The 25,666-nt window shown below is 43.6% G+C and overlaps 1 protein-coding gene across 2 annotated transcripts in view; it reads right to left on the bottom strand.

Annotated features, from left to right (window-relative positions):
• Positions 1-25,666, bottom strand: part of Myo3b (myosin IIIB) — a 403,151-nt gene that overhangs the window by 350,745 nt on the left and 26,740 nt on the right. The window contains exon 7 of one of the 2 annotated variants that reach the window (XM_074071072.1): positions 11,031-11,176. In XM_074071072.1, coding sequence (XP_073927173.1) covers positions 11,031-11,176 — 146 coding nt within the window. Of the gene's footprint in view, positions 1-11,026; positions 11,177-25,666 lie in introns of those variants that run through there. The other variant, XM_020188260.2, reaches the window with a different exon arrangement.

The following is a 25,666-nucleotide window of genomic DNA, read 5'->3' as shown; positions in this document are numbered from 1 at the left end:
TATGAAGGTTAACTTTCTAGTCCTGTCCCTCACCCCGGCAACTCAGGCCTGGCCCCACCTTGACACAAATTTTCCTTTGCTCATGCACTCACTTCTCTTCTGAAGAGTCACCTGTACCCCTCCTTCTTGAAACTCTACTCCTTATGGGTTCTGCTCAGATGAGATACAAGGCCCTCTGGATCTCCTTGGTCAAAATCAGTCATGTCCCCCTTTCCTTTCCACAAGCCTTTCTTATAGCTTCACTCCATTCTGCCTGATGTGTACACTTAGTTACACAATGGAGTTTCAAGCAGTCCGTGAACTCCAGAGGGCAGAAGCTCTGCCTGACTTAACTCTACGTCTCCCAGCTTTGAGCCATCCTTTTTACACTGCAGGTCCTCTCTTTCTCTCATGCCCTACATCCAATCCATAGGCCATCCCATCTGCTCTACCTTCACATTCTAGCCATAATGTAACCACCACCCCTCCACCTTAGCATGAGGGCGTTCCTCCTCCCCCGATCATTGTAAGAGCCTCTGCTCTTATAATGATTCTCCATAAGGCAGCCAGAAAATTCCTTTAAACAGAAGTCATATCATGTTACTTTTCTGCCCAAAGCCATAATGGCCTCTCGTCTCATTCACAGAAAAATCTGAAATCATTGCAGAGGTCTCCAAGACACTTCTGTGACATTCTGTCCCCTGTTCGCTCCCCGGCTCTCCCAGTGCTCTAGCTGCCTTGGCCTCTTTACTATTCCTAAAATGTTCCCATCACCTTATTCCCACCTTTGTCCTTTCTTTTTCCCTAGACAAGCTTTGCTCCTTTAACCCTCTGAGACCTTTCTCTTTGCCTTGACAGAGGCTTCCCTCAGCACCTTACATAATCACAAAGCCACCCCAAGCCGTCACTCTCTATTCCCCATGTCCTACTTCCTTTTCCTCCACACAGGAATTGTGTTAGTCAGACTTTTTGTTGCTGTGGCAATGCATGAGGGAAACAAGGGAGAAAGGATTTCTTTCAACTCCCAGTTTCAAAGGTTTCAGTCCATGGCTGGCATGGCAGATGGTGGGAAAGAAAGATCTGCAAACCTCACAGCAGTCAGAAAGCAGAAAGCAGAGACAGACAAAGAGGGGCCAAGGCCAAGATCTCCTTCACAGGCACGCCTAATAGCCCATGGATGAAGTTAGAGTCCTTATGATCCAATCACCCCTCACCACCATCTGGAAACCAGGCCTTTCATCTTCTGGATTCAGCAGAGAAAGAGCTGCCTCTTCCAGCTTCTGGTGTTCCTTGCCTGGAGAGTCATTGTCATCCCTCTGTATATGCCTGTGTCCAAATTGACCCCTTTTCATAAGGACACCAATAATATTGAATTAGGGTTCAGTCTAATGGCCTCCTTTAAAACTGATCACTTCAGTAAAGACCCTATTTCCAAACAAGAGCATATTACAAGATATGGGGAGGTTAGAATTTCAACATATCTTTTTGTGGGATACCCACCATGATTCAGCCCCTAGCAGTCACCATTGATGATTCTGCTGGAATCCTTTTTCTACTTTTATATCCTTCATAACAGGCAATGCACTCCCACTGATACCATCTCTCATCTCTCAATTTCACCCACAAGGTGGGTGTGGGGAAGGCAAGAACAAGCATTTCCAGTGGTGACTCTAGTTTAAAATATCAACAAATAAACAATGGTCTGGTAGTTGTTTCACAGTTTATACTTTAGAATCATCTGGGGACCTCAACAATATAAAAACAATGCTATGTTATTACAAATTATTTGCAAAATAAGTTATATATTTATATAGATTCTGAACATAACCCCAGAACAATTAAACTGAAATCTGTGGGGGTAGTGCCCAGACACTGATAATTTTTTAAGCTCCCAGGGGATTCCAACCCTCAGGACTGAGGACCCTACTCTGCATGAGACTTGCCATGATGAATGACCCTAGCCCTGCAGTTGGTGGCTTCTCTCATTCCTCTCTATTGAGCACCTATGAAATGTAGAGATGATGCTGAAGAAAACTGTTTCCACTGGCCCTTTTATCTGAGTGTAAAATATTCTTGCTCATGGATGGTGGCCATTTTTGCCCCTAGAGAGGTGAAGATGGAATGGCAAAATAGTCAGAGAAGAGCCAGCACCTAGGAATCTGAATCCCAGTCTGCAATTTGGTCAAGTCCTCTTGAGGGTGGCTCCCATGTGGTAGTTTGAGTGGTGGGCCACAATGAAGCATCATTCCATTCCATACAGCTTAGACAGCCAATGTGGGGATGGGTAGGTGTTTGTTCCTTCAAACCTCAGGCTAACCATGCAATGTTACCTTGTTCGATCCCTGTTGAGCTCATAGCCACATTCAAATTCATTCTTTTACCTGTGGGCTATCAAGTCTGGATCTCTCAGCCTATATAAGTGACTATGATATCTGAGGGTTTTATTTGCTTATTGAATTCCCCCATTGTCTTTGATGACTAAGATCTTTTAGGATTCCACTTCAGTCTTCAGGCACACCAACTACCCTTCCCACAAATGTGAAGGCCATCAATGTCCTCCAACTCATTGGACGTTCGGAAACCTCCAGCAGACAGAACCATCATCAGAGTCCTTAGGCCTCCAGGATGTCCCCTACCCAGTACGTTGACACTGACACTATTATCCAGCTCTCCTCCACACAGTCTTTCCTGGAGTTCAACTCCACCATTCTCCAGACTATGTTTTTCCATCTTGGTCACTAAGATAACACAGTAGATTTTACATATGGCCAAAATCCAATATATCATGACTAGGACAGTCTTTATTCACATGATTCACTCCAAATAAGGAAATTAATCTACCATAGCTTCTGTTTAGTGAACTCATGCTAATTCCTAGTGATCACAGGTTTTTCTTCTCAGAAATCAAAAGTATTCAAAGAAACATAAAGGTCTTAGTAATTAGGCCAAGATGAAAGTCAAGTCGCCATGTGGTGGTTTATAAATGCTGCCTTCTCCTCCTTTGTGAAGAACTGAAACACATTTACCCTTCCCCACTTCTCTAATGCTGGTCCTGCTGTTCAGAACTCTTCTAAGATCACAGACAGTAGGTCAGCGCTCTCACCATTGCATTCCCTCAGTACTTCCTACCGCTCCTCTCGGTCAAGAAACCTGAACTTATCAGGAACAACCAGGCACTTTCCTTATGGTCCTCTCATCTGGCTTGGGTTTCTGTCTCCCCAACTGCCAAAGTTTTTAGCTTTTCAGGCTAAGCTAGAAAAAAATAATTCACTTTGGTAGAGAAAATGAGAATGACATGACTGAATTTTGAGTCAGTGATGCTTTATTTAGGACTCCTGGTATTATACCTTTACCTGGAGTCAAGAAATTTTTAGAGCCCTGGAGACAGTTGAGCCCATCAAGGAGCAGAAGGGATCTTATAGAGGGAGACAGCCAAACCCCATCCTATAACTCATTGACCAAGCACAAAACCACCATAAAAGGGAATTGACAGGAACACCCCCTCAGATGAAGACTGCATCCCCATTCATTGTAGATGTAGTGGGAGTGGGGCTAAGGCCAACCCTGCTTCCCAATGGGCACTTCTTGTCACAATATTTGAGTGTGTATGGAGGTAGGTGGGTCCACATCTCTTAGAAGTATGTCTATTAACAAAGGAGTTGTGACAATGGATATTAATGGCAGAGTTCTCAGAGAGATGCCATGTAAGTAGAAAGAATTCATTAAGAAATCAGCCTTCATTCTCTCTTAATTCCCCATACACTCATCAATCAATCAATTAACTGAACTTCCAAATGATTGATCTCATGGTTGGGTCCTTTTGAATGGAAGCTTTTGCTTCTTCAGCTATAAGGTAAAGAAAATTCCTCTCAATATAAACACACCCTTGAGATCTTTTCTTTGGTAGCACCCAGCATAAAGCAAATGCTTACTATGTATTATTTTGGGCACTTTATATTCATTAACTCTTTACAACTTCATGAGACTGATACTATTAATAAGCCCATTTGACAGAGGAGGACACTGGGGCACAGAGACATGATCAAGTTCACACTGACAGAAGAGGATGGAGCTGCTGGCTGAGCCCATGTAGACTGACTATAGAACACAAAAGAACACAAAAGTAAACTGATTATGAAACTGGGCCAATTTTCTACTCCTTCCTGTATCTATGCTCAGAATCCTGACACCAATGTAAGGATAACCTTGGCTAAGTGTTTTGAAGGATAAGAAACCCCAGGGGATGACCCGAAGTCATCCTAACCAAGGCCATCCTGGACCACCAGCCCCAGTCAAATCCCCAGCAGACCACAGATGTATGAGCAAGCCCAGCCAAGACCTGTAGAACCACTCAGAGAACCCCAGACTCATGAGAAAAAAAACTAATGATTTTCAAGCAACTAAGTTTGAGAGTGGTTTGTTACACCCCCACCCATACAAAACTCGTCCAAACCCTCACGTTTGGCCAGGATGCCCTATTTTCCTTCTAATGACTCTGGCTTCTAAGATTCTCCAGGAAAGGACAGCTCCAGCTATGAAGAGCCTTCCTCCAGGCTACCACATCATCTCTCTCATCCCTGTCTTGTCCTGCCCTGCCACTACACCAGCCCACGAAGGCATTTATAACTATTACTCCCCTCGGTCCCTAGTTGAGAACAAACCAGGGTGCCTCAACTCTTTAGAACTATTTTGCACTCTGGTTCCTTCCCGATCCTCTCTGTGCATGTCTCCATCATTTAGTAGATAAGTTGGAATTTGCCAAAGTGAATGGTGCCAACATAACGAAAGCAGGGTAATGAGGGAGAAAGTACAGCTAGTGCTGTGTGTCAACACCTCGCATCTCTGGCCTATCTCTTCTTGCTCAGCCCAGGTGGGGACCAGCAGTCCCTGAAGGTATGCTCTTGCTTTGCAACCTGATCCCCAAATGCACCCCTGCAAAACTGAACACCCCTGCCTTCCAGGACTCAGAGAGGCAGCAAGCTGTACCTCCACAGGAACTAATAGACCTAGCTGCCCAACTCAAATTTAAGGAATTTGGAAACATATGCCACAGAGTGGAAGCCTTCTGGGACATCCCTGCCAGGGACCTCCCGTCACTGGGTTCCCAAGGAAATGGAATGTCAAGTCCCAGACACGGAGGGTATTCCAAGGGTACAGGAAGGCAGTGGTACATACTTAAGACACCCTGAGGAACATAGACCACTGTCCACTAAAAATGGGATTAGAAATCTCCCCCAAGAAGAAAAAGACTCATAAATATAATTGTTTTCCTATTGGAGTATTTCAAAACTTTTTCTGCTCTTAGACACGCTATACTGCGAAATGATAATTCTCCTAGCACTTGCTTTATAATGAAACTGAGATTGTGAAGGTTCATTACTTAAAAGGCCAATAGCTAAGAGATCTAGGTTGATGAAGAGAAACCAAAACTCCCCAGGGCAAATCCAGCCTTACTGTGCCATTAAACACCCACCACCCCTCACTCATTACACTTCAACAATACTTTAGTTTTAATTTTTCTTCCTTGTATTCCACAGCCCTAAGGGAGAATGTACTGTGACAATTCTGTAATAGTAAGAAAATTACTGGTGACTCAGGGCTCCCCGCAGCTGAGGAGACAGCTGGGAATGGGCCCTCCATGTCAGAATGATTCCTTTGTGGATTAGGAAAATTAGAATCAAAAGGAATCTGCTTTTAAAAAAAAAATGCCTATGCAAATCCAATCCAAGGCTCTCCTTAGGACAAGAGTCAACTTGCTGGTCCAAGAGGAGCCAGACCCTGGATTGCCAAAGTCTGATTTCCCCTCCTCTATCTAAACCTTCCCATGTCACCTCTATCAGTAAACAGGGAGGGCACATGCTCCTTAAGAGCAAAAACCTCATTTCTCTTTACAATTCACACACACACACACACACACACACACACACAAAAGTAGCCCAAGCTTGGATGAACAAAGTTAAATGGATCCTAAAGTAGAAGATGTGGATCTCCCCAAATTCCTGGGTTCCAAAGCAGTTTTGTAAATCAGTAGCTTGGAGCCTGAAAACATTTTTCTCCATAAGCATAAAGTTCTAGCAGGATTTAAGTCCTCAGACTAGGCTATAAAACTTCATTTACCCACAAAAATCCAATAATGCCCCAAAGTGGGAAACGTGCATTATGTCAGCTCAGGATGCCAGAAACAGATTCCTGTTTCCCCAGAACCCAGAGCAAATGCTCCTACTGAAAAAAAATAAGTAAATAAGAATGGGGAAGAGAAGAGGAACAGAGAGGAGATGCTGGCTATACCAAAAACAGCCCTGACCTGGCAGATAAGGGTTTGCTAGGAAGGGGAGATGACAGAAACTTTAGGTACCATCAACTCTGTAGCACAGAAGCTCTCTGCTTTTACACAATGTGTTCTGCAAATCTTCAGCTCAAATACTTGTGTCTTGAGTGTTCTAATTTAGGAAATCAACAGCAGTTGCTTGAAGGAGTGTTTGCAGAAGGGAAAGATTTCTCAGTTTGGGTCATAAGTCAATGAGTCCTGAGGGATGTCCCATGCTCACCTATGATGACACTCTTGATCTCTGTTCCTCAGTTCCCTAACTGACACAATCACTGATGCTGATAAAAATTCAAACTTTCAGGCTGACAATACCAGTTTCAAATGGAGAATGCAGGAAGGATGTGAGTCATAAGCCTAATTAAGAGCTGGGATCCTGCTCTGTTCATTTCCATACACTCAGTCCCCTCGGTGCTCAGCACGTAATTCACAACTAACTAATACAATTTAAGAAAGAGCTTTAACTTTCCAATGCAGCAGCAAAATGTGTGGGCTTTGGAGCAGATTCCTCACACTCAAACCATTTTTCCTCTCTAGGGGGTAAGGACTTGGGGCCAGCTGCTGAGACTGCATGGGCTTCTGATTTTCTAATCTGGAAAAGGTGGCAGTGACAGCTCCCACCTCCCCAAGTCACTGTGGGGATTCATACCACATTCGTGCTGGCAAAACACAGAGCTCTGTGCTTGCCACATGGTTAGCACACAGAAGATCTTAGCTGTTATTCTCTCTGTCATCCTTTAGCCAGTTGTCTGGATTTTGCTCCCAGATTGGTTTCTCTGGGGATTTGGTAAACACAAAAGTTTGGTGTAGTGGGTAGAAATGTTGATCCCAAAAGATACCTCAATTCAGAACATGAGGATGTGACCTCATGTGAAATAAGGGTCATTGCAGAAGTTATTAAGGCGATGATCTCGTGATGAATTTTCCTGAGTTGGAATAGGTCCTATATTCCAAATGTCCTTATAAGAGACAGAAAAGAGGATCCAGATACACAGGGAAGACAACCACAGAAGATGGAGGCAAACCTTGGAGTCAGGCTGCCACCTGCTAGGAACCCCAGCTTCTGGTGGCTTCTCTGCCCACCCCCCCCCCCCCCGCCCTGCCGCTGACTCCTGCACTTTGGACTTCTGGCCTCCACACCTGGGAGAGAGTAAGTTCCTGTTGTGTTAAGCCATCCAGTTTGTGATAGTCTTGTGGGGACAGGTGACTCAGGAATCACCTAGATTAGGGAGGGAAACAAACTGAAGCATGAAGTGGTGATGATCACTGTTCTCCTTTTCTTAAAGAGAGTGCTGCAGGGAAAGTTCTCTTTGGGAAGGGGGAATCACCAGCTATAAGAACTTGAATGACAGGCCAGTCGGTCCCATCCACTTCCAGCCAAGGGCATTTCTTCTGGGAATCATGAAAATCGCCTACGTTTTCCCACAAGGAATAAGGTGGAAGCACATTGGGCCCCAAATAAATGCTCAGACAATGTGGTTTTCAGAGCTTGTCCAGTAAACACACACAACTCCCTACCACCTTCTAAGCCCTCTGTGCAGGTCAAAGGGGTCATTAGCCAAAGACTAAAGCTAAGGAAAAGTACCTCGTTGCCAAGAGATGAACACAACTGTGTATTTCTTCTAACTCTACTGATTCTTGAAATTATATCTAGAAAACAGATCTCTGTTTAAGCAAAAATATATATCCAGGTCTTCTACAAGATCCTTCTAGGCCTTTGGAATTTTAATGGAGTCCTCAAGAAAGAACATGTGTGAGAGTCAAATCTACCAATGTACAGAGAAATGGTTTTCATTCTTGTTCTCTCTTCTAACTTCTGGAGAAAAACAGCAGCAGACAGAGCGTCAGCAGTCACAGAGGGTGACTTTTTTGGAGCAAATGTGTTAGACAAGATGACACATGCTGACAGTTTCAGCAAATAGTGAGTGCTTGGCCAATCAGCAGATAATTTCTGTGTGTTTGCAACATAGGAATGATTTTGAGTCACTCAGTATTTCAAAGACAGGTCATGATAACTCTATGTGTCATCTTCTAATGTGAAGGTCAAGAGAAAGGAGAGGGTGGGTGGAGGCAGAGGGACGAGCAAGCAGACCGTATGCAGGAGATCAAGCTCACCCAGGCAGGTCCGCTTCATACTTCTGACAGTGTCCTGGGAACCTGGGTCATTGCTGCCTTTGTGGAGCAATGTGAGGCTCTTTGTGTCTCAAGTCCTTTGTAACTTGAGGAAGTCACCTTTTTCCTGACTCAGTCAAGGTTTTCTTTTCTTCCCTTATTTAAAAAGTTTCTCAGTTATTTCCAGGAAGAAAAGGATCACAGGGAAGAGGCCAGTGAGGAAATCCACAGGAGGAAGCCATACAGGTTTCTGGATCCCAGACCCTGAACACGGAACATACATTCAAATACAAAAAAAAAAAAAAAAAAACCTGAAACCAAATGGATTCAAAGACTTTTTTGTCATTATTCATGATTTGCTTTTTTCTATTACGATGAGAAAAGAAGAAGGGAGAGGGACAGGAAGAAAGAGGGACAGGGAGCTTAATTCCCATGAAACCCACAAATAAGTCAGTTGAGTGCCTTTTGAAAATATGTAAATGCATGACTTCTCCATTCTTCATCAAAGAGCTTTTCTAAGAAAAGGATACATATTTGGCACTCAAAATTAAATTACCATACACACTCACATGCACACTCAACCACACAAATTCATGTGCACTCATTCTTGGTCAATCCACATCCCTTCAAAGAGAACTATGAAATTCTAATTGACAGGATAACTTTTAAGTAAATAACTTGGAGAATATAAACCCAACATACTGCTTCCTGGATTCAGGAAGAAAAAGTATCAAGTTATCTCATGTAAGCAAATATGCTAATTTTGTTTGTTTTTTAACCTTTCTCCTTTCTACCCAGGAATGCCAAGCCAGTCACCCATTACAGTAGTGACAATAGCAAATGCTGAGCACAAATAGTCGCACTGAGAATCTGCTGACCGATTATTGTTGACACTCCCTAGTCTCGTCTCGTCTGATCCATCACTTGCACAGGATTAAAGGTGGGTAAGAGGGCAGAAGGTTTGAGAGTGAAAGAGAGACAGAGACTTAGCCTAAGATGGGATACTGATCCTTTTCTTCCAGTTGCTCTTTTCTTGGGACTCATTCTCTCTTGAGGCAGGAGGCAAGAAGAGATCTTAGTTATTTGTGTGAAGATTTGAAGACTTCTCCCAAGATGGAAGAGGTAAGTGGAGAGAGAGATAGAGATCAGAAGCTTGGCTGGGCATAGAAGCAGGCTAAGTTGAGCCATTGGAAATGATGGGTATATTGAAATATGCATGTGCGTGCGCGCACTCACACATTCCTTAGGTGCCCCCACTTTCTCATCTTATGAAATTTTTGAAGAGTGGGTCTATATACAAAAAATTAGAAAAAATAAATAAATAACAAATATTCCCAAGTAGATGATCTCCAAATATGGAATCAGAAGCCACACTTAATTCTGATATCCTGATATTTGGGAAATTACATTGTCACAGTGAATAAGCAGGGAGAGGTAAACCTTTTGTAATAAATCACACACAAAAATCATTCCAGATCTGTTTCTCATTTCCTGATGCATTACTGTACCCGATGCTGCTTTTGGCTCCTGTATTCTTACGTCCCTTTGAACACTCGCCAGACTGTTAATTTAAAAAGCCAGGTGCTTCATCTGCTCCTAGACCACCATGACCCATTTTTGTGTTTTGAAAAAGGCAAAAAGACTAACCCAGGCTTGGGTGGAATCATTTTTGGAATAGGGGTTAGTGGTTGCTCACATCTGGATTAGGTATAAAAAACGATAACATTTTGATGATGAATGCCAGAGAGCCTCATCTGCATATAAATAGACCTAATCAGAAATGCAAATTGCAATCAAGAGAAATTTTTAAAGGCTGTGATAGCTGTGTGATTGTGCAGATAAAGAAAGGTCAACACTTGTATTGTTACAGTAGCTAATGGCTCCCAGCCTGCCCAGAGCCTTCCTTTGAAAGAGACATTTGTAAAGTACAAATTATTTATCAATCTGTACCCTGTCCAGGAAGAAGTCCTGATAACTTGGCTTTCCCTAACTAGAATCCTGAGTTGACCACCTATCAGCCCAATTCTAGTAAAAGACAACTAAGCCTATGTACAGACCCCTAGTGCATACAAAGTACAGAAAATGTACTTGTATTTAAATATCCTCCAAATACCCTCTTTCAGCACGATTTCTCATTTAGTGAAAATTAAGGGATAAAGAATAAGACATATGAGTGACGTTACATTTGTCTGATCTATTTCAACTTTGGCCTGAGTGAATACAACAATATGAATGAGCATTTTTTTTTATCCCCCAAATTTCCCCAGTACCAGAGAAAGTAACCAGTTAAAAAGAAAACAACAGTGTTTAGATAGATTACTTAATCCTGAATTGCATTTGTATTCTTCTCATGCAAAGCATGATAAACAAACATCTCAGGAAAATTGGAGAGCTAAAAATATGCACTTGTTCCATGGCCGTCTTATTCCTTGGGGTATGTTATCTTTCAGGAACACCCTCTCCCTATGCCACCCCTCAATGTTTTTTTCAAAAGGAAATATATTTTGCAATCAGGCTTTTTTAGATTTGGAGAGAAAATGCATACAATTTTTTATCCTTCTAACAACGGTTTTACAAAGCACTAATGAGTCAATAGCGCCATCTTGTGTCCTACCTTGGAATCTTAAAGAGCGTTTTCACAGGGTGCATGTCAAAGAGGGGAGGGTCTCCATCCCCCAGTTCAATTGCTGTGATCCCCAAGGACCAGACGTCACAACGAGCGTCATAGGAAGAGTCATACTGCTGCTCACAAGCAATGACCTATCAGACAAAAGCAGGACACACACATCAACCCACTGCCACCTCAAATGTCCTAAAAAGTCACCTGCTTCTTAGTTCCCTTGGCTGTGCTGATACTAAATTCCAATAATGAGAGGTATATATTTCAGGCCTTACTTGTGTGTGACTATTTATCATTTGCTATGCTCATTAACTCTTTTTCATTTTTTGTTTGGTTTGTTTATTTGTTTTGGTTTTTTGAGCCAGGATCTCTCCATGTAGCCCAAGCTGGCCTAGAACTCACAATCCACTTGACTCTTCCCACCAAGTGCTGGAATTACAGGCATGTTCATTAAGTTTTAAAAATGTATCAGGCCAGCTTAAATAAAATGCATCGAACCATCTAAGTAACAAGAGCAGTGAGAAAGAAAGTTCAGGGTGGATACAACACTGTCCCCATCCTTTAAGGAAAGGCTTTGTGTGCACCCTTCACCTCCTCCTCAGCTACTGAATTGACTGGGGAGCAGTTGTCCCTATGGGTGCTTGGCTGTTTTACAAAACCCCAGTAGTGTAACCAACTGAGCAGAGGGTGTTAAGGACTGTTGTCATTAACAAAAAATTGGAACCAGCCCATTCCCCATTCCCTTCTTCTAAGAACACTTGCCCCTCCTCCAACCCCAACCACTGGTTTGCAGCTCCCTCATATTTATTGGCCTGACTGGACACAAGAGCAGTGGAACCAGAAAGTGGCCCTGGGCTTGTCACTGTATGGGGGAGCACAGATCCCTGTAGAGAAATCTGTTTCTATCAACTTTTTGGGTCTGACAGGAAAAGGCTTTACTTACCTTTACTCAAAACTGCCATATGGTAATGGAAGAAGGGCGGGAGGGATGGAAAGGCTGTGGAGTGACCAGGTGCCTGGATTTGACCTAGAATCTGCATCCCAGGATGACCCCTGGCCATGGGCAGATGGGAAACATGCATGGTGATCTAGCACCGCCTTGGTGAGCACAAGGAGAGTACAGTGATGGGGCTGCCTTCTCGGGATACCTGAATGCCTTTGGCTTTTACTCTGGGTGAGAAGGGACAACTGACCTGATGGCAGATCCACCTTCCGTTTCAGCAGCATTACCCTGGCAGCTATGCTAAGGGCAGATGGAAGTGGGCCATGAGAGGAAGACCAGTTAAATTGCTGCTGCAGGAATCCAGGTGAGACACAGTGAGAAAAAGTCAGTTTCTGGGTATAATTTTGAAGGTAAAGCCAACTGGTATTTGTTGGCTGGGGCTTATCAGAAAGTAGAGCTGAGGATGACTCCAAAGCATTTGACCTGAGCGACTTCCAGAGTAGGATTGGTATTTACTAAGATGCAGAGGACAGAGGAGAAGCAGGTTTGGGATGCAAAGCTGGAGCTTTTAAGTCTTGGATGTCTGGGAGACATCGATGGAGATGATTTGATCCCATAAAACTCCTTGTGGACTTCTGACCTACAGAAGCGCTATGATCTTAATGTGTCCCCCGAAATTCATGTGTTGGAAACAACCCCTAGTGCAACAGTGCTGGGAGGCGGGCCTTTTGGGGTGTGTTAGGTCATAGGCTTGCCCCTCATGAATGGATTAATGCCGCTGGGAAAAGGGCTTGCAAGAGTTGAAGGCTCTCTTCCAGGAGGACACAGTCAGAAGATCCTCACCAGACAAAGTGATCTTGGACTTCCCAGCCTCTACAATGGTGAGGGAATAAATTTTGTGCTTTATAGATTACCTAGCCTCAGGTACTCAGCAGGAAATGGACCAAGACAGACACTAAGAAATATATATTGTTTTAGCCCCTAGATTTTGGCATTACTACAGCAGTGATAGAAAACAACGCACCTACTCTCTTCCATGCCAGTTTATTGGTCTTGCAAGTACTGGCAAAATGTGCCTGCTCTCTTATCTTAGACTTTGAGCTCTTGATCTTACAATTGCCATTTACCTTTATCTTCCAGTTTCTGAACAGGAGGTTTTTCTTTATACTTGCATCATTGGCCTGACCCCAGGCCCTTTGTCTGAATAGAATGTCTTGTCATAGAATATCCTGTCATACTTACAACACCTTTTTTTTCAAACATGCATTCAAAGTAAAGTTCAAATAACTTCAATTTTGGACTCAGAAGTCATTGCATCGCCCCCAAAGACCTCACTTTCTTCACCCCAGTCAGGTGAGAACCTCACTATTTACAAAGATCTCTAGAGAAGGCTATTCAACACCTTCCTTTCAGAAATGACATTTTCAAAAGTGTGGGACAAACATAATTTTAGACCTATCAATCAGCAGATAGTTCACCGTTTTTGTTTGTGACACTGTGATGGACCCTGTGAGAAAAAGAGAAATAGACTCTAGCCTTCCTCAGCCTCTAATAATTAAATGACAGGCCATGACAACCTTAGAGAGTTGTCCTTAGAGAGTATACTAACATGTCCAATAAAGGCAGTAGACTCCAAATGCTTAGAAAAGGAGACCACTGCTGGCTGAGCAAGACAACTGGAAGTGCCTAGAACCCACAGTCTCCAACTTCCAGGGAGAAATTCAAATCGACTTCTAGCCATCTTGAATAGGACACAGAAGACAATTCTAAGAATGTATCTGAGTGTTGAACTGAGATATCCTGACATTCCTTGAGTGTTATTGTAAAATATTTGAAACATTTATCTGGTTTCAACTGCTCTTTGTACACAGACACTACCTCAACTCAGTTTGATTAACTCCCAAAACAGCTTATCACGTGACAAAGAAATTCTTTAAGCTCAGCTTTCCAAGGAAGTTTATAGAAAATTATGCTAATAAAGTAATTCACAATTATTTCATAACCTTGAGCCAGGCATGGTACTAAACCCTGGGGAGGAAAAGTCAAATGTGCAATTTAATCTTTATAATAATTTTGTGAAGTAGGTGCTACTATCTCCTTTTGTAGCAGTGGAAACTGAGGCACAGGACAACTGAACAGCTTATCCAGAGTCACACAGCTAGCAACTGTCAGGGCTGGATTGGAACCCAGGAGGGGAGCAGGAAAAGTAAAGCAATCATTGCCATACAATAAGCGTTACCTACGTGGTTAAGTCGATCGGCGTCAACACTCATATTTTAACTAAACTAACCACATTTCTGAGATTCCTTGTCCCCTAAACTCCATCTTTCCTGACAGCCTCTTGATCAGGACTGCTCCTCCTCAGTCCTAAAGAATGGCTCTTGCTGTGGGTACAGGTGAGTTTAAAGAAGCTCTCAGGGGAAGTGTCCTGACTGAAGTAGACCCAGAAATCCAGAAAGTAGATTCGATATCAATGTAACACAAAAATGTATAAGCACCTCTTTAAGAAGAAAACATACTGCTCTTTCCCTTAGTACACTGTCTCCAGGTAAAGTGATGCTGAGTTAAGGATACTGGGAAGGTCAAATGGTCTTTGATTCTGCTAACAAGGAAAGCGGCAATGACAGGTAAGTGCATTGACCCAACCAGGCTTTCCACCTTTGCTAAGTCAGTCATACTACACAGGTGGAAAGAGACAGGTTGAAGGCCAGGTCCCCAAACACCTCACTTCTCACACTGCTCCTCCTCGCTTTACCACCCCACAAAGGAGACTGCCCATGGCAAGCATGTGCTCTCTGTCACCTGGAGCCTGTGCTTCCAGCCAAGGAGTGAATGAGGGGTGGCGATGGGGTGGGAGGGTGGAACAGGAGTAAGAGAGAGTTCCAAGGAAGACACACAGGACTAGAGTGTGACTTCACATGGGAGGCAAAGGGGAGAGACACATCAATGAAGACTGACACTTTGACCCTGGGTGACAAGGAGAATGATGGTGCTGTGTATGGGAAGTCATTTTGCTACTTCAAAGTGGGTTTGACTCCACCCCTAACCAGATGTAAACAGTTACTGATATGCTCAGGACTTTTTTTTTTTTTTTTCAGTATGGGACTCAAACCCAGAGCCTTGCTCCTGCTTTGCATTCTACCACTGAGCCACATCCCCAGGCCTTGGCTTTTTGAGACAGGGTCTTGAACTTGCTATGTAGCCCAGGCTGCCTCAAACTTAACAATTCAGAACACTTTTTGGTCCATAAAATGCCAAGAAGATGGAGGTGAATAATCTCTACTGTACTTCCAGCTTTAGTATTAAATGTTCACAATTTCCAAGTAAGTGACCTTGGGTAGTATCTCAAACTGAGAGGCTAACGTCCCCGTGCAAATTAGCTAGAGCGGACTAAATTATTCTGGGGGCATTGAACAGAATGGTTGGAAACTTGAGGAGACGTTATCACCAATATTTTGTAGAAGGTCTTAAGGTCTACGAAAAGATGCCGATTGCTGTGCTGATGCCTCCGTTAAGGAAGATGAACTTAGACAACAGAGCAATTGTCTGGATGCTGGTTAATGGAGCATGTCCAGGCTCCTACCTTGAAATGCGAATTTATGGCTCTTCTGTGCACTTAGACTACACAGCTGCTTATTCCAGGAGAGGAAAAGCTAATGCTGGGATTATGACCAATATCTATGCACTGTAGCCTTAGTGTTCAACGCCACTGGCTATTTCACCCAGAGAAGGGCTTAAGTTTCCCAATCGTCAGTTGTAACCACCTTGGCTTCCATAAGCTTTTCTTTCTGGAAGGGACAAGGACAAGAAAGAAGTTTTCACTACTGGTTTAGCTAAACTGCCCTTTGGAGCAAATGCCAGTCCATTTCCCCTACTGCAGGGCAGGTTGCTTTAGACGTCTTCAGGTTAACAGGTTCCATAGTCCCAGACTCCTTAAAGCTTTCTGAGTCACTTCCTCCTGCCCCACAGAGCGGGCTCCTCCCTCCGCCTGCATGGGTTCAGGGGGACTTGCAACTTGGTAACACATCTGTTTTGGTACTCCCCAAGTCCTTGTCCATACTTGGACACAACCAGCTGAGTTCTGCTGAAGACATTGATCTCTTTCTCAAACACCAGAGAACAGCCTTTGGGCCATAGAGAGATGAGAGCTTCAGGCTGATGCAAGAAAATCCAGGAGCCCAGCACCTTTGTTTTGGCTTTGCCTCACCTCACTGGGTGATTTTGACAAAATATTTAGGCTTTCTGCCCCTCTTCTTGCCATGCAAACAGAGCAAGCCCTTTCTGGAGGATCTCATCTGAAGTACTGTCTATGAAAATGTTGGTTATTCAGCTTTTTTTTTACTGCACCAAAACATCAATAGTAGGTACCAGAGGGTCAATGGTATATGGGGAATATTATTTATTTAAGACATTTTGCATTTTCTAAAATGTCTATAGGGTGCACGAATTAGTCCTGTGATAGAAGAAGTCTTTCATTTTATTTTTGTTTTGAGAGTACAAATATTGAAGTTAACTGTGACTTGGACTTTCAAGAATGTGTTTCCTTCGTTCAGGGTATCTGTTGACTGTTAGGATTCTTTATCACAAACTAGTTGGTTAGAGGTGGTGTCTTGGTTATAAAACTAGGTCCCCAGGAGTTAATACAAAAAGAATGCAAGAATCCTCCGACCAGTTCTACCCCTTTCTGCTGCCAGGGCAAGGATTGGGGAGCACTTTCACTTCCTGGGAATCCTGTGATTCATGAGGGCCCCACAACTGCAGCTTCATTTCAGTCCAGACCAAAGGCTCACTGATGAGGCCCCCCCAGGATGGGAGGAGAGTTGCCCTCTGCCTTTTACAGAAAGTTCCAGACTCTAAGATCCTGAGGGCATAGGCTGTCTGTCCCCATTTCAAGGTCTTCATTATCAGAGAACATCTGGATTGACAAGATGTCCAAGGACAGCAACTGTCCACACTCAGTGTTCCCAGATTCAGAAAACCTAGATTTCTCCAACAAGATATTTAACTCAAGCCACTTATCAAATCATATATCAAAGAGTTGCTGGCCTAAAATCTCTTTCAATAATGTTATTTTAACTAATGCCTTCAAGCAAATAATAATGTTTGGTCTCCTAAAAATAATTTACTCAAACTCAAAATATAATGGGTCTTGTTCAGATTATATCATTTCTCCACTAATATTTTTAAATGTTATTAAAAATGTAATTAGATTTGCTTTCTGTGTTCTTCCTATTCTTCCTACTAGAATTGATCATGCAATCCAAAATTAAAACCAAAGACCAAGATTAAAATTTCATTCAAGTTCACAGGCAAAATGCTGTTATCTCAAGAGCTAAATTCAGCTAAATAAGAGGCAAGGCAAATAGACCTACGGCTATTAATCCTTGGCTGACCTTGAGCCCCAAAGTGCAGGCAATGGCCTGGTAAATAAGATGGACTGAGGGGAAGGCAAACAGGATTCTTAATGTTGCTTACACAGTTCACACAGAATAATTGATAATATTATTGATCGTAAAGATTTCTAAATAGAACTTCTCTGGAATCAGAAATTGCAGTGATAAATATTCCAGTGGCAACTACCTTCCCTGTTTTCCACTCAAGCACCTTAAGCTGTTACAAGCTAAGATACTGAATATTCAAAAGAAGTAGCCTCCCTAGGACGAAATATAACTTCAGGGGAGAATACATTTGCTATCTTAGGTATTTTTATAAAAGAAACGTGGACTAGATGAACTGGAATTGACTTTTTTTGTCCTTTCATAAAACATAGGACTTAATCAATATTTTGTACACTGAGAAATTGCTGGAAATGATTTAAATTGGACCGCTCTTAGGAACCTCAGCAATAACTGTAATTAAAACATGGTGTTGTACAAGTCTTTTTTGCAGAGTTGTAATATTCAGCTTAAGTCTTTAGATAAATAAAACACAGAGCAAGCTTGCAGGACACCAGCTTCCCATGACGGTGGGAGGACAGTGGGGCAGCACTCAACTGATATTTGCACCTAAATCCCCTGAAGCCCTCGGAACGGGTCCCCTTTCCTTCCCTGAGTGGTGAAATCCTTTCTCCTCAGAATCAGGCTTGATATCCCCGTGGAAGGTGGACCAGCATGCCAGACTGTGTCTATGTCCTCCTGTCTGAAGAGACTCCTGATGAGGCATATTTGCCTGGAGGCTCAGGTGTCCCCTGTGCTCCCTGCTACGGCAGCTTCCTCCCATAGAGATGGACAGGCAAGGTACCTAGAACTCCCTCATTCAACAGAAGAGGAAACAGAGGTGCCAAGTGGGGAGTTAGTTAGTTGACTTGCCCAAAGTCACACAGATGACTCAAAATCAAACTGGGGGCAAACTCTATGGTTCCCCAGCACCCTTCGGAGTGAGATCCTCGTAACAGGGGAACTATTTTATAGCCTGTTAGTCAGGCACCATTACCCTGGTTCTGAAGAAACAGATTCAGAAAGGTTAAGAAATTTGCCCCAGGACACCCAGTGAATTAGCCACAGAACTAACAGAACTAACAGAACATAGAACTAAGCACGCACCCACCACAAGAAACCAGTGAGGGAAAAAATATCTTTCTCCTCCATGCTACCGGAAAAACAGGAAGGGATGCAATCAACAGATTACCACGGCGCTCCTGCTGGGGCACCCGCTTTCAGCTGCAAGTGGTCTCTGGTTTCTGTCCTTACCCAAGCTGCTAGCACTATGAGAATCAGGAATGCCCTTGGGAATGTCACACCTTCCTAGCAGAGTGATTCTGTTTAATTTTCTAAAGCTAAAAAAGCTGTGGAAAATCCCTGGGGCAGAAGACAGTGAGATAAGCTATAGTCTCCTCATCTATGCCTGCTCCTGAGTCATCCTACCCCAGGTCTCCCTAGGGTCCCTTGCTCATGCTGACTGCCTCCTCCCTTGGTTTTCTTCTGACCACTCATTGCTTCGGGGCAGGTTCCCTTCCATGGGTCGAGTCTTTGTCCCACATATAGGCAGCCACCAGGTAATTTGGGCACAGAGCTCAGGCAGGGCTAGGGCAGGCTCTGATGTTCCTTTAGCCAGCTCTTCTGCTCCTGCGGGAATAGGACAAAGAAGGGAGACAGCAGATGCCTTGACCGTTCTCACCTCCCATGGAGGGGTGGGAGGCCAGCCTGGAAAGTTCACTGGCTTCTGAAGGCTGTTGCATTGGCACTTTCTACTCAGCCTGGGTGGAGAGGGTGTGAGACCTCTGTTCTGTGCTCACGTGCTCCCACACATCTGGAATCTGAAGCCCTCAGATGGGGTCCTATACTTAGACTGCCCGGGGAGGGTGGTGACATGTCATCACCACCTACAGGGCCACCCCCCTCCTCCTCACTGACATATGACTCAACTTCCCCACAGAGCTCTAGCTGAGAGGGAAGTGGTGCTGGAGCCAAGGGCAAAGTATGTCTACACCTGCTCATTCTCGCAGGCCCTGGCCCTTCAGCCGGGCCCTGGTTTGGGCCTTAGGAGACCAATCCACTCTGCAGATGCAGCAGGGCCAGCCCCAGAGCAAGCTGGGTGCAACTCCTGCCCCAGAGGCTGACACAGGTGCCTGGAGGAAGCCAGGGAACAGCAGAAGCCAGAGAAGCTCCCAGATGGATGCTGTTAGGGAAAGGCTGCCAGTCCTAAGACCAAACAGCTGCAGTTCTAAGCCTCTAGTTTGAATTTCCTGACAGTCCAATGCCTCTGTTCCTTACCATGACGAGACAAGATTCCCAGGCTCTGTGTGTGTGTGTGTGTGTGTGTGTGTGTGTGTGTGTCTGAGTGAAGGAGGGAGGGAGGGAGAGCACACACCCAGGACCCTGTGCATACTAGGCAAGTGCTCTATCACTGAGCTATGCCCCAGCAATCCCCAGCGAGGTAACATGGACCAGAAAGGCCATGCCACCATTACCCATTCACCTTACTGAGACCTTGGTGAAGTCCCACCCCAGTTATCCACAGAACACCAAAGCCATGGGATAGGAGAGCAGAGAGAAGGTTTTCTCCCTACACAACAAATAGTCTTTGTGAAACAGAAGGGGACTTAGAGGCAGAGGCTACCCAAGCTAGCTGTTCATTTTACCCATGAGAACAGGTTCCACAAGGGTGGAAACTGGAGCAATAATGCCACCATTGTTTTAATTATAAAAATCAGAAATGTGTTTCTCAGAGTTCTGGAGGTTGGAAGTTCAAGATCAAGTGTAGAACAAGCATATGCAATGTCTGGCAAGGGTCTGCTCCTTGTGATTGGTGCCTTTTGATTGTGTCCTTATAGGCCACCACCATTTTTAAAGTACTTACTGTGCTGGGTACCGATCCAGATACTTTCAGCACATTGCTGTGTTTTGTCTTTGAAGGCAGTTTTTCCCCCCTCCTTATTTCACGTTTTAAGGTCTCCCCATTTTACTATCAGAAATATTCAGAAACTTATCTGACATTGTTAACTAATGGGTTAGCATCCAAAGCTGACTCCAAAGTTTGTGCTCTTAGCATTTTTTTACCCAAACTGAAGCTGCATTAAAATTCATTTTAAACAATGAATGGCAGAGCTAAGACTAAAATGCAAATCTCCCAAATTCAATCCTCAAGAACTTTATTTTTTCCAGATTCTTCCCTTCAGCATTAATTACATTGGTTTCTGGTGTTGTGCTGAAATATTAGGTTTTCCTCAACATACTAGCGTGAAAGTCATAATACCAAAATGAAGTTACTTATGTCAAAGAAGAGGCACCCAGGCATTATGCCTGTCCCAACACATTCCACAGGAATTTTTTTCCCAAACTTTTGCTTGTTATATGATCCACACAAGGACATCAAACAGCACAAGAACAGCTAGCTACCTGCTTGACACACACCATCTGCTCTAATGACTGGCATCACCTTCTGGAATAAGCCCCTGTCACCTGTGTGTTTTCTCTTCTCTTCTCTTCTCTCTTCTCCTTTCTTCTCCTCTCCTCTCCTCTCCTCTCTTCCTCCTCCTCCCCCCTTCTATCTTTCTATCTTTCTCTTCTCTCCCTCTTTCTCTTCCCTCCCTCCCTCTTTGGTGGTATGAGGGATCAAATCCAGGCCTCGCACATACCAGACAAGTGCTCTACTCTGAAAACCCCTGAACTACATCCCCAGCCCTTCATGTTCTTCTTTCTTTCTTTAAAAGCCTCCCTTACCTCAGCCTCTGCCACGGAATCTCTGATTACACACACACACACACACACACACACACACACACCCCTAGGGCTATTCCAGCATAAACTCTTGGGTGAGTCAGTTTGTCTATCACTTCTTTTAGATTGACACCAGGAAGGATAATTCCTATTGAAAATAATTGGAAAAAAGCCCACCAAGGCTCACATCTTATCTAGTACACTGGCATTCACAATTGAACAATTCCTTCTAGGACTAAGAATGATGACTTGCAGCCAAACATCTGGATTCAAATTCTAGTGGCATCACCTAGTAACTGGTCCAAGGGCAAGATGGTTACTTTCCATAACTTTTTTCCTTTATCATTGTTATTAAGCTAATAACAATGCTGGCTTTACAGGTTTGTTGTGAGGATTACAAATCAGTCAGTACATATAAAATATTTCGCACCTGGCACATAGTAAGTACTCAGTAAATGCTAGCTCTAATTTGAGACCCAAACTCCCTAGTTACAGCTTAGGAAATAAAATAGGAACAGTGACAATAACAATATTTCTGCACTCTAGTGTTTTATGGCTTTCTCAGCCCTTCCACACAAAATATCTCATTTGTCATCTCTATTCTTGGCAGTGCCTACGGAAATAGCATTATCGTATCACTTAGCTAGGAACGGCATAATTAATGAAGTCAAGACTGGATGCAAAAAGCCTGCAATATTTCTACATTGGTGTAAGCTGGTTGTTATGGCAACCATCTCCTGTCATCCCCCTTTGTCAGGCAGAGAGAGACCCATTTTGGGAGCCGTCACAGCACATCTGGTCTCTGCTCAGCTGATTAGCTCTTGTTTGCAACAGCGAGCAGATGGAAGTAAAAAGGAGGAAAATTTTCTAAAAAGAAGCAAATGTTTATTTTACCCACAAGTCTGTTTCCCAATACAGAAACAGACCTTTAGCTGTTTTAGATAGATGCCGAGTATACTGGGTCCTTGCTTACACGGGCTGTTTCTTGCATTGGTAGGATGGCAAGGTGTAGTCAGGCTGTAGATGACAGACGATGGGTCCCTCACGTGCATCCCTTTAAATATTGTTCCTTGAGCTCCAGTTCCAGAGCACCCTTCCAGCACGTCTGTGTGTGTCTTTATTGTATGAACTGTCTCATTTCCCTGGCACACATGTTCTTCACTGAGCACCCCTTATGAATGCACTTTAAGGTGAACGAGTCTGAGAATTTTTCCCTGCCTTAGTTTATGCATCTGTAAAATGGGGCTGGCATTCCCATACTGTCTGAAGAGCCAAACAGCTTCAACACTTACTGGTTGTCCATGGTATCTCCTACACATCTGTAATTTTCTCAGTGGTTAAATGGAGGAGAAAAATGTCTCCTATCCAGAGCTGTTGTGGGAATTAAATAAAAGAATATAATGAAAACGCACCAATGACAGTCCTGGAGTGTTAGTCCTTAGTAAGTGAAGGTTCCCTTCCCCACTACCTTCTACACGTGTTTAACAAGCACCATATTCAAAATACCTAACACACAGCTGGCATGGGGCACTGACCACTGGAAGGAAAATTCAGGAGCTGGCCCAGCGATCCCTGCTTGCCAGACAGACTGTGCCCCTGTAGTTGCTGGATCATTAGGTCAGGGATGTCTCAGGCAAGGAGACAGGGCTTCTCTGGTGGCTGAGGGACCAATACCCAAGAGGCAGAGCCGGAACCATCCATTACTATCAGCAGTCATCCACCATCCAGAATGGAAACAAGTTAGTATTTTATCCACTAGCATGATCACGCCATACTCATCAGCTAAACACAAAGCATTATTGTAACTCGGTCTACAGATATCCTCAATAAAAACAATAACGACAATATTGATTCCTTTTCTTGGAATCTAGTCATTTGTAAATTCAGTTTAATTCTTCCCTACATGTGATGGTGGGAAAGGTAGATTAGATACCAATGCTCCCTAGCCCTTTGCTGTCACTACTAATAAGCACAAGACAGGCTGTGTCCCTTCTCTCTATCCACCGGGGCACTCCCTTGCTTGTATTGGATAAAAATATTGGCTGAGCAATACAAATTTTGATTTACTTCAGGATTCCAGTCACCATTGCTCACCACCCACCAAGTCCACGGGCACCTAGCCTAGAAGAGCCTTGGATTCCTTAGCTAGAACACTGATGCCATCATAACTAATTGGCACCCTCACAGGTAAGTGTCTTTTCAAAATAATGTTTGTAAAAATTCTATGCAAATATAGGATACTATTAGCCATGTTATTTATTAGAAGAACTCAGCCATCAAGAGACAGTGGAGGTGAAAAGAGACAATAAACATAACCATAGAGTGGGTTTTCTGTGTGTTTTTTAAGTGAGCTGGGGATGTAGCTCAGAGGTAAACTGGTTGCCTCGCATGCACAAGTCCTTGAGTTCAACCCCCAGTACTACAACAAAAACAAAATAAAAAAGTGTGTTGGGTGGGGGGGACTGCGAAAACAAAATTGATCAAAGATCTAAACATAGCTGCCATACATATATATGCATGGACACACACACACACACATATGTATTTTTTTAAGTGTCTAAGATACAGGCTAAAATCACAGGCCACTGAACTGGCCAGATCCAGAGATCCTTAATCATGTAAACAAAAGGTGGAGGGAAGTGATGCTTGGCCAGAGAGTAGGTAGCACAGAACAAAATTCTGAAGGAGTTGATGTCTACGTGGGAAGGCAAGCTGGTTTTCTTGGTATATCCAAAGGCCAAGGGCAAGAGAGAGAAGAGTAGTTGTGTGTGTGTGTGTGTGTGTGTGTGTGTGTGTGTGTGTGTGTGTGTAGACAGGCAAAGCTGGCTCTAAGCTAACCTACATGATGGAGCCCTGTAGGTTCCAGTGCACTGGAAACTTCAACGATTTACTACAAAAGAAGGGTGCTGAGTATTGGTGGCAGGGAGACAGTGGGTGAGTAGAGGGAGGGTCTGAAGTTGAAATCTTAATTTCCAGGGTCTAAGAATCTGAACTTATTTAGGGTTGCTACAGATGGAACTGGCTGTGTTAAGATAGGTCATACTACAGAAGGGCAGGCCACAAATCCTATGTGACTGGTGTCCTGATAAGATAGGCACTTGAAGGCAGAGTCACAGAAACAACACCATACCAGTACAAAAGCAGAGACTAGAGTTATGCAACTGCAAGTCAGGGAAGAGCAAGGCCTGCCAAATAACCTCCTGTGACCAGGAAGGCCTCCCCTGGCGCTCAGAGGGTGCAGGGTCCTGCTATACCTTATTTCCAATTGCTAGCCACCAGAACTGTGAGAGAATAAATCTTTGTTGTGTTGTTTAAACCACCCAGTTTATACTACTTGGTGACAGCAGACCTAGGAATGAAGCCAGAACAGGAGGAGGCCCACTTTAGTTGATGGTGGGCCACTGTGAAGTAAAGGCAGGCTTCTGTGTGACTGGCCCACACATGGGTGCATTCACCAGTGGCCGCAAGAGTGCCGGAGGTACTACTGTCCTCAGAGCGATGTGCTCATAACTGCCCTCAGGTAGCCTCTGAGCAAGGAAGGCCTACAGCTTGTAGGAGTCATAGCCAGAGAGATGTTGAGAACCGGCGGGGGGAGACGTTTGTTTTTGGTTTTGGATTAACTTGAGGTACCTTGCCTATCTGAATGAGCCTAGGATTCAGGCACTCTCACCTTATTTTCACAACAATTTTTTAAGGGTTTCAGAGTGAAGAGACAGCCTACAGAAGAAGAGAAAATCTTTACCAGCTATTCATCTGACAGAGGATTAACATCGGAATACATAAAGAACTCAAAAAATTATACACCAAAACAATCAAATAATCAATAAATGAGCAATAAACTGAACAGATGCTTTGCCAATGAAGAAGGACAAATGGCCAATGAGTATATAAAATAATCACCATCTTTAGCCATCAGGGAAATGCAAATCAAAACTACATTGAGATTCTATTTCACCCCAATCAGAATGGCTGTCATCAAGAAAACAAAGAAAAAGAAAACAAACAACAAATGCAGGAGGATGGGGAGTGGGGGAGAAAGGTAATTCTTATTCACTGCTGGTAGGAAGGGAAATTAGTGCAGCCACTGCAGGAATCAGTATGGAGACTGCTCAAAAACTAAAAATAGAACTGCCATATCATCCTGCCATATCACGTCTAGGTACATACGTAAAGGAATCAAAGTCAGCTTATAGCTTACATGCACACCCATATTTCTTGTGGCACTATTCACAATAGCCAGATTATGGAATCATTGTAGATGTGCACCAAGGGATGAATGGATAAAGAAAATGTAATATACATACACACACACACACACACACACACACACACACATATGCACAATGGAATATTATTCGACTGCAAAAAAGAATGAAATCATGTCATTTGCACGAAAATAGATGGAACTGGAGATGCTAAGTAAAATAAGTCAGTCTCACAAAGATAAGTATCATATGTGAAATCTAGGGATTGGGAGAGGGAGGGCATGAAAATAAAAGGGGGGACTATTAAGGATATGAAAGGCAAAA

The sequence above is a fragment of the Castor canadensis genome, chromosome 4 (assembly GCF_047511655.1).
Source record: "Castor canadensis chromosome 4, mCasCan1.hap1v2, whole genome shotgun sequence".
NCBI classification, from domain to species: Eukaryota; Metazoa; Chordata; class Mammalia; order Rodentia; family Castoridae; genus Castor; species Castor canadensis.
This window is presented reverse-complemented; position numbering and strand designations above follow the sequence as displayed.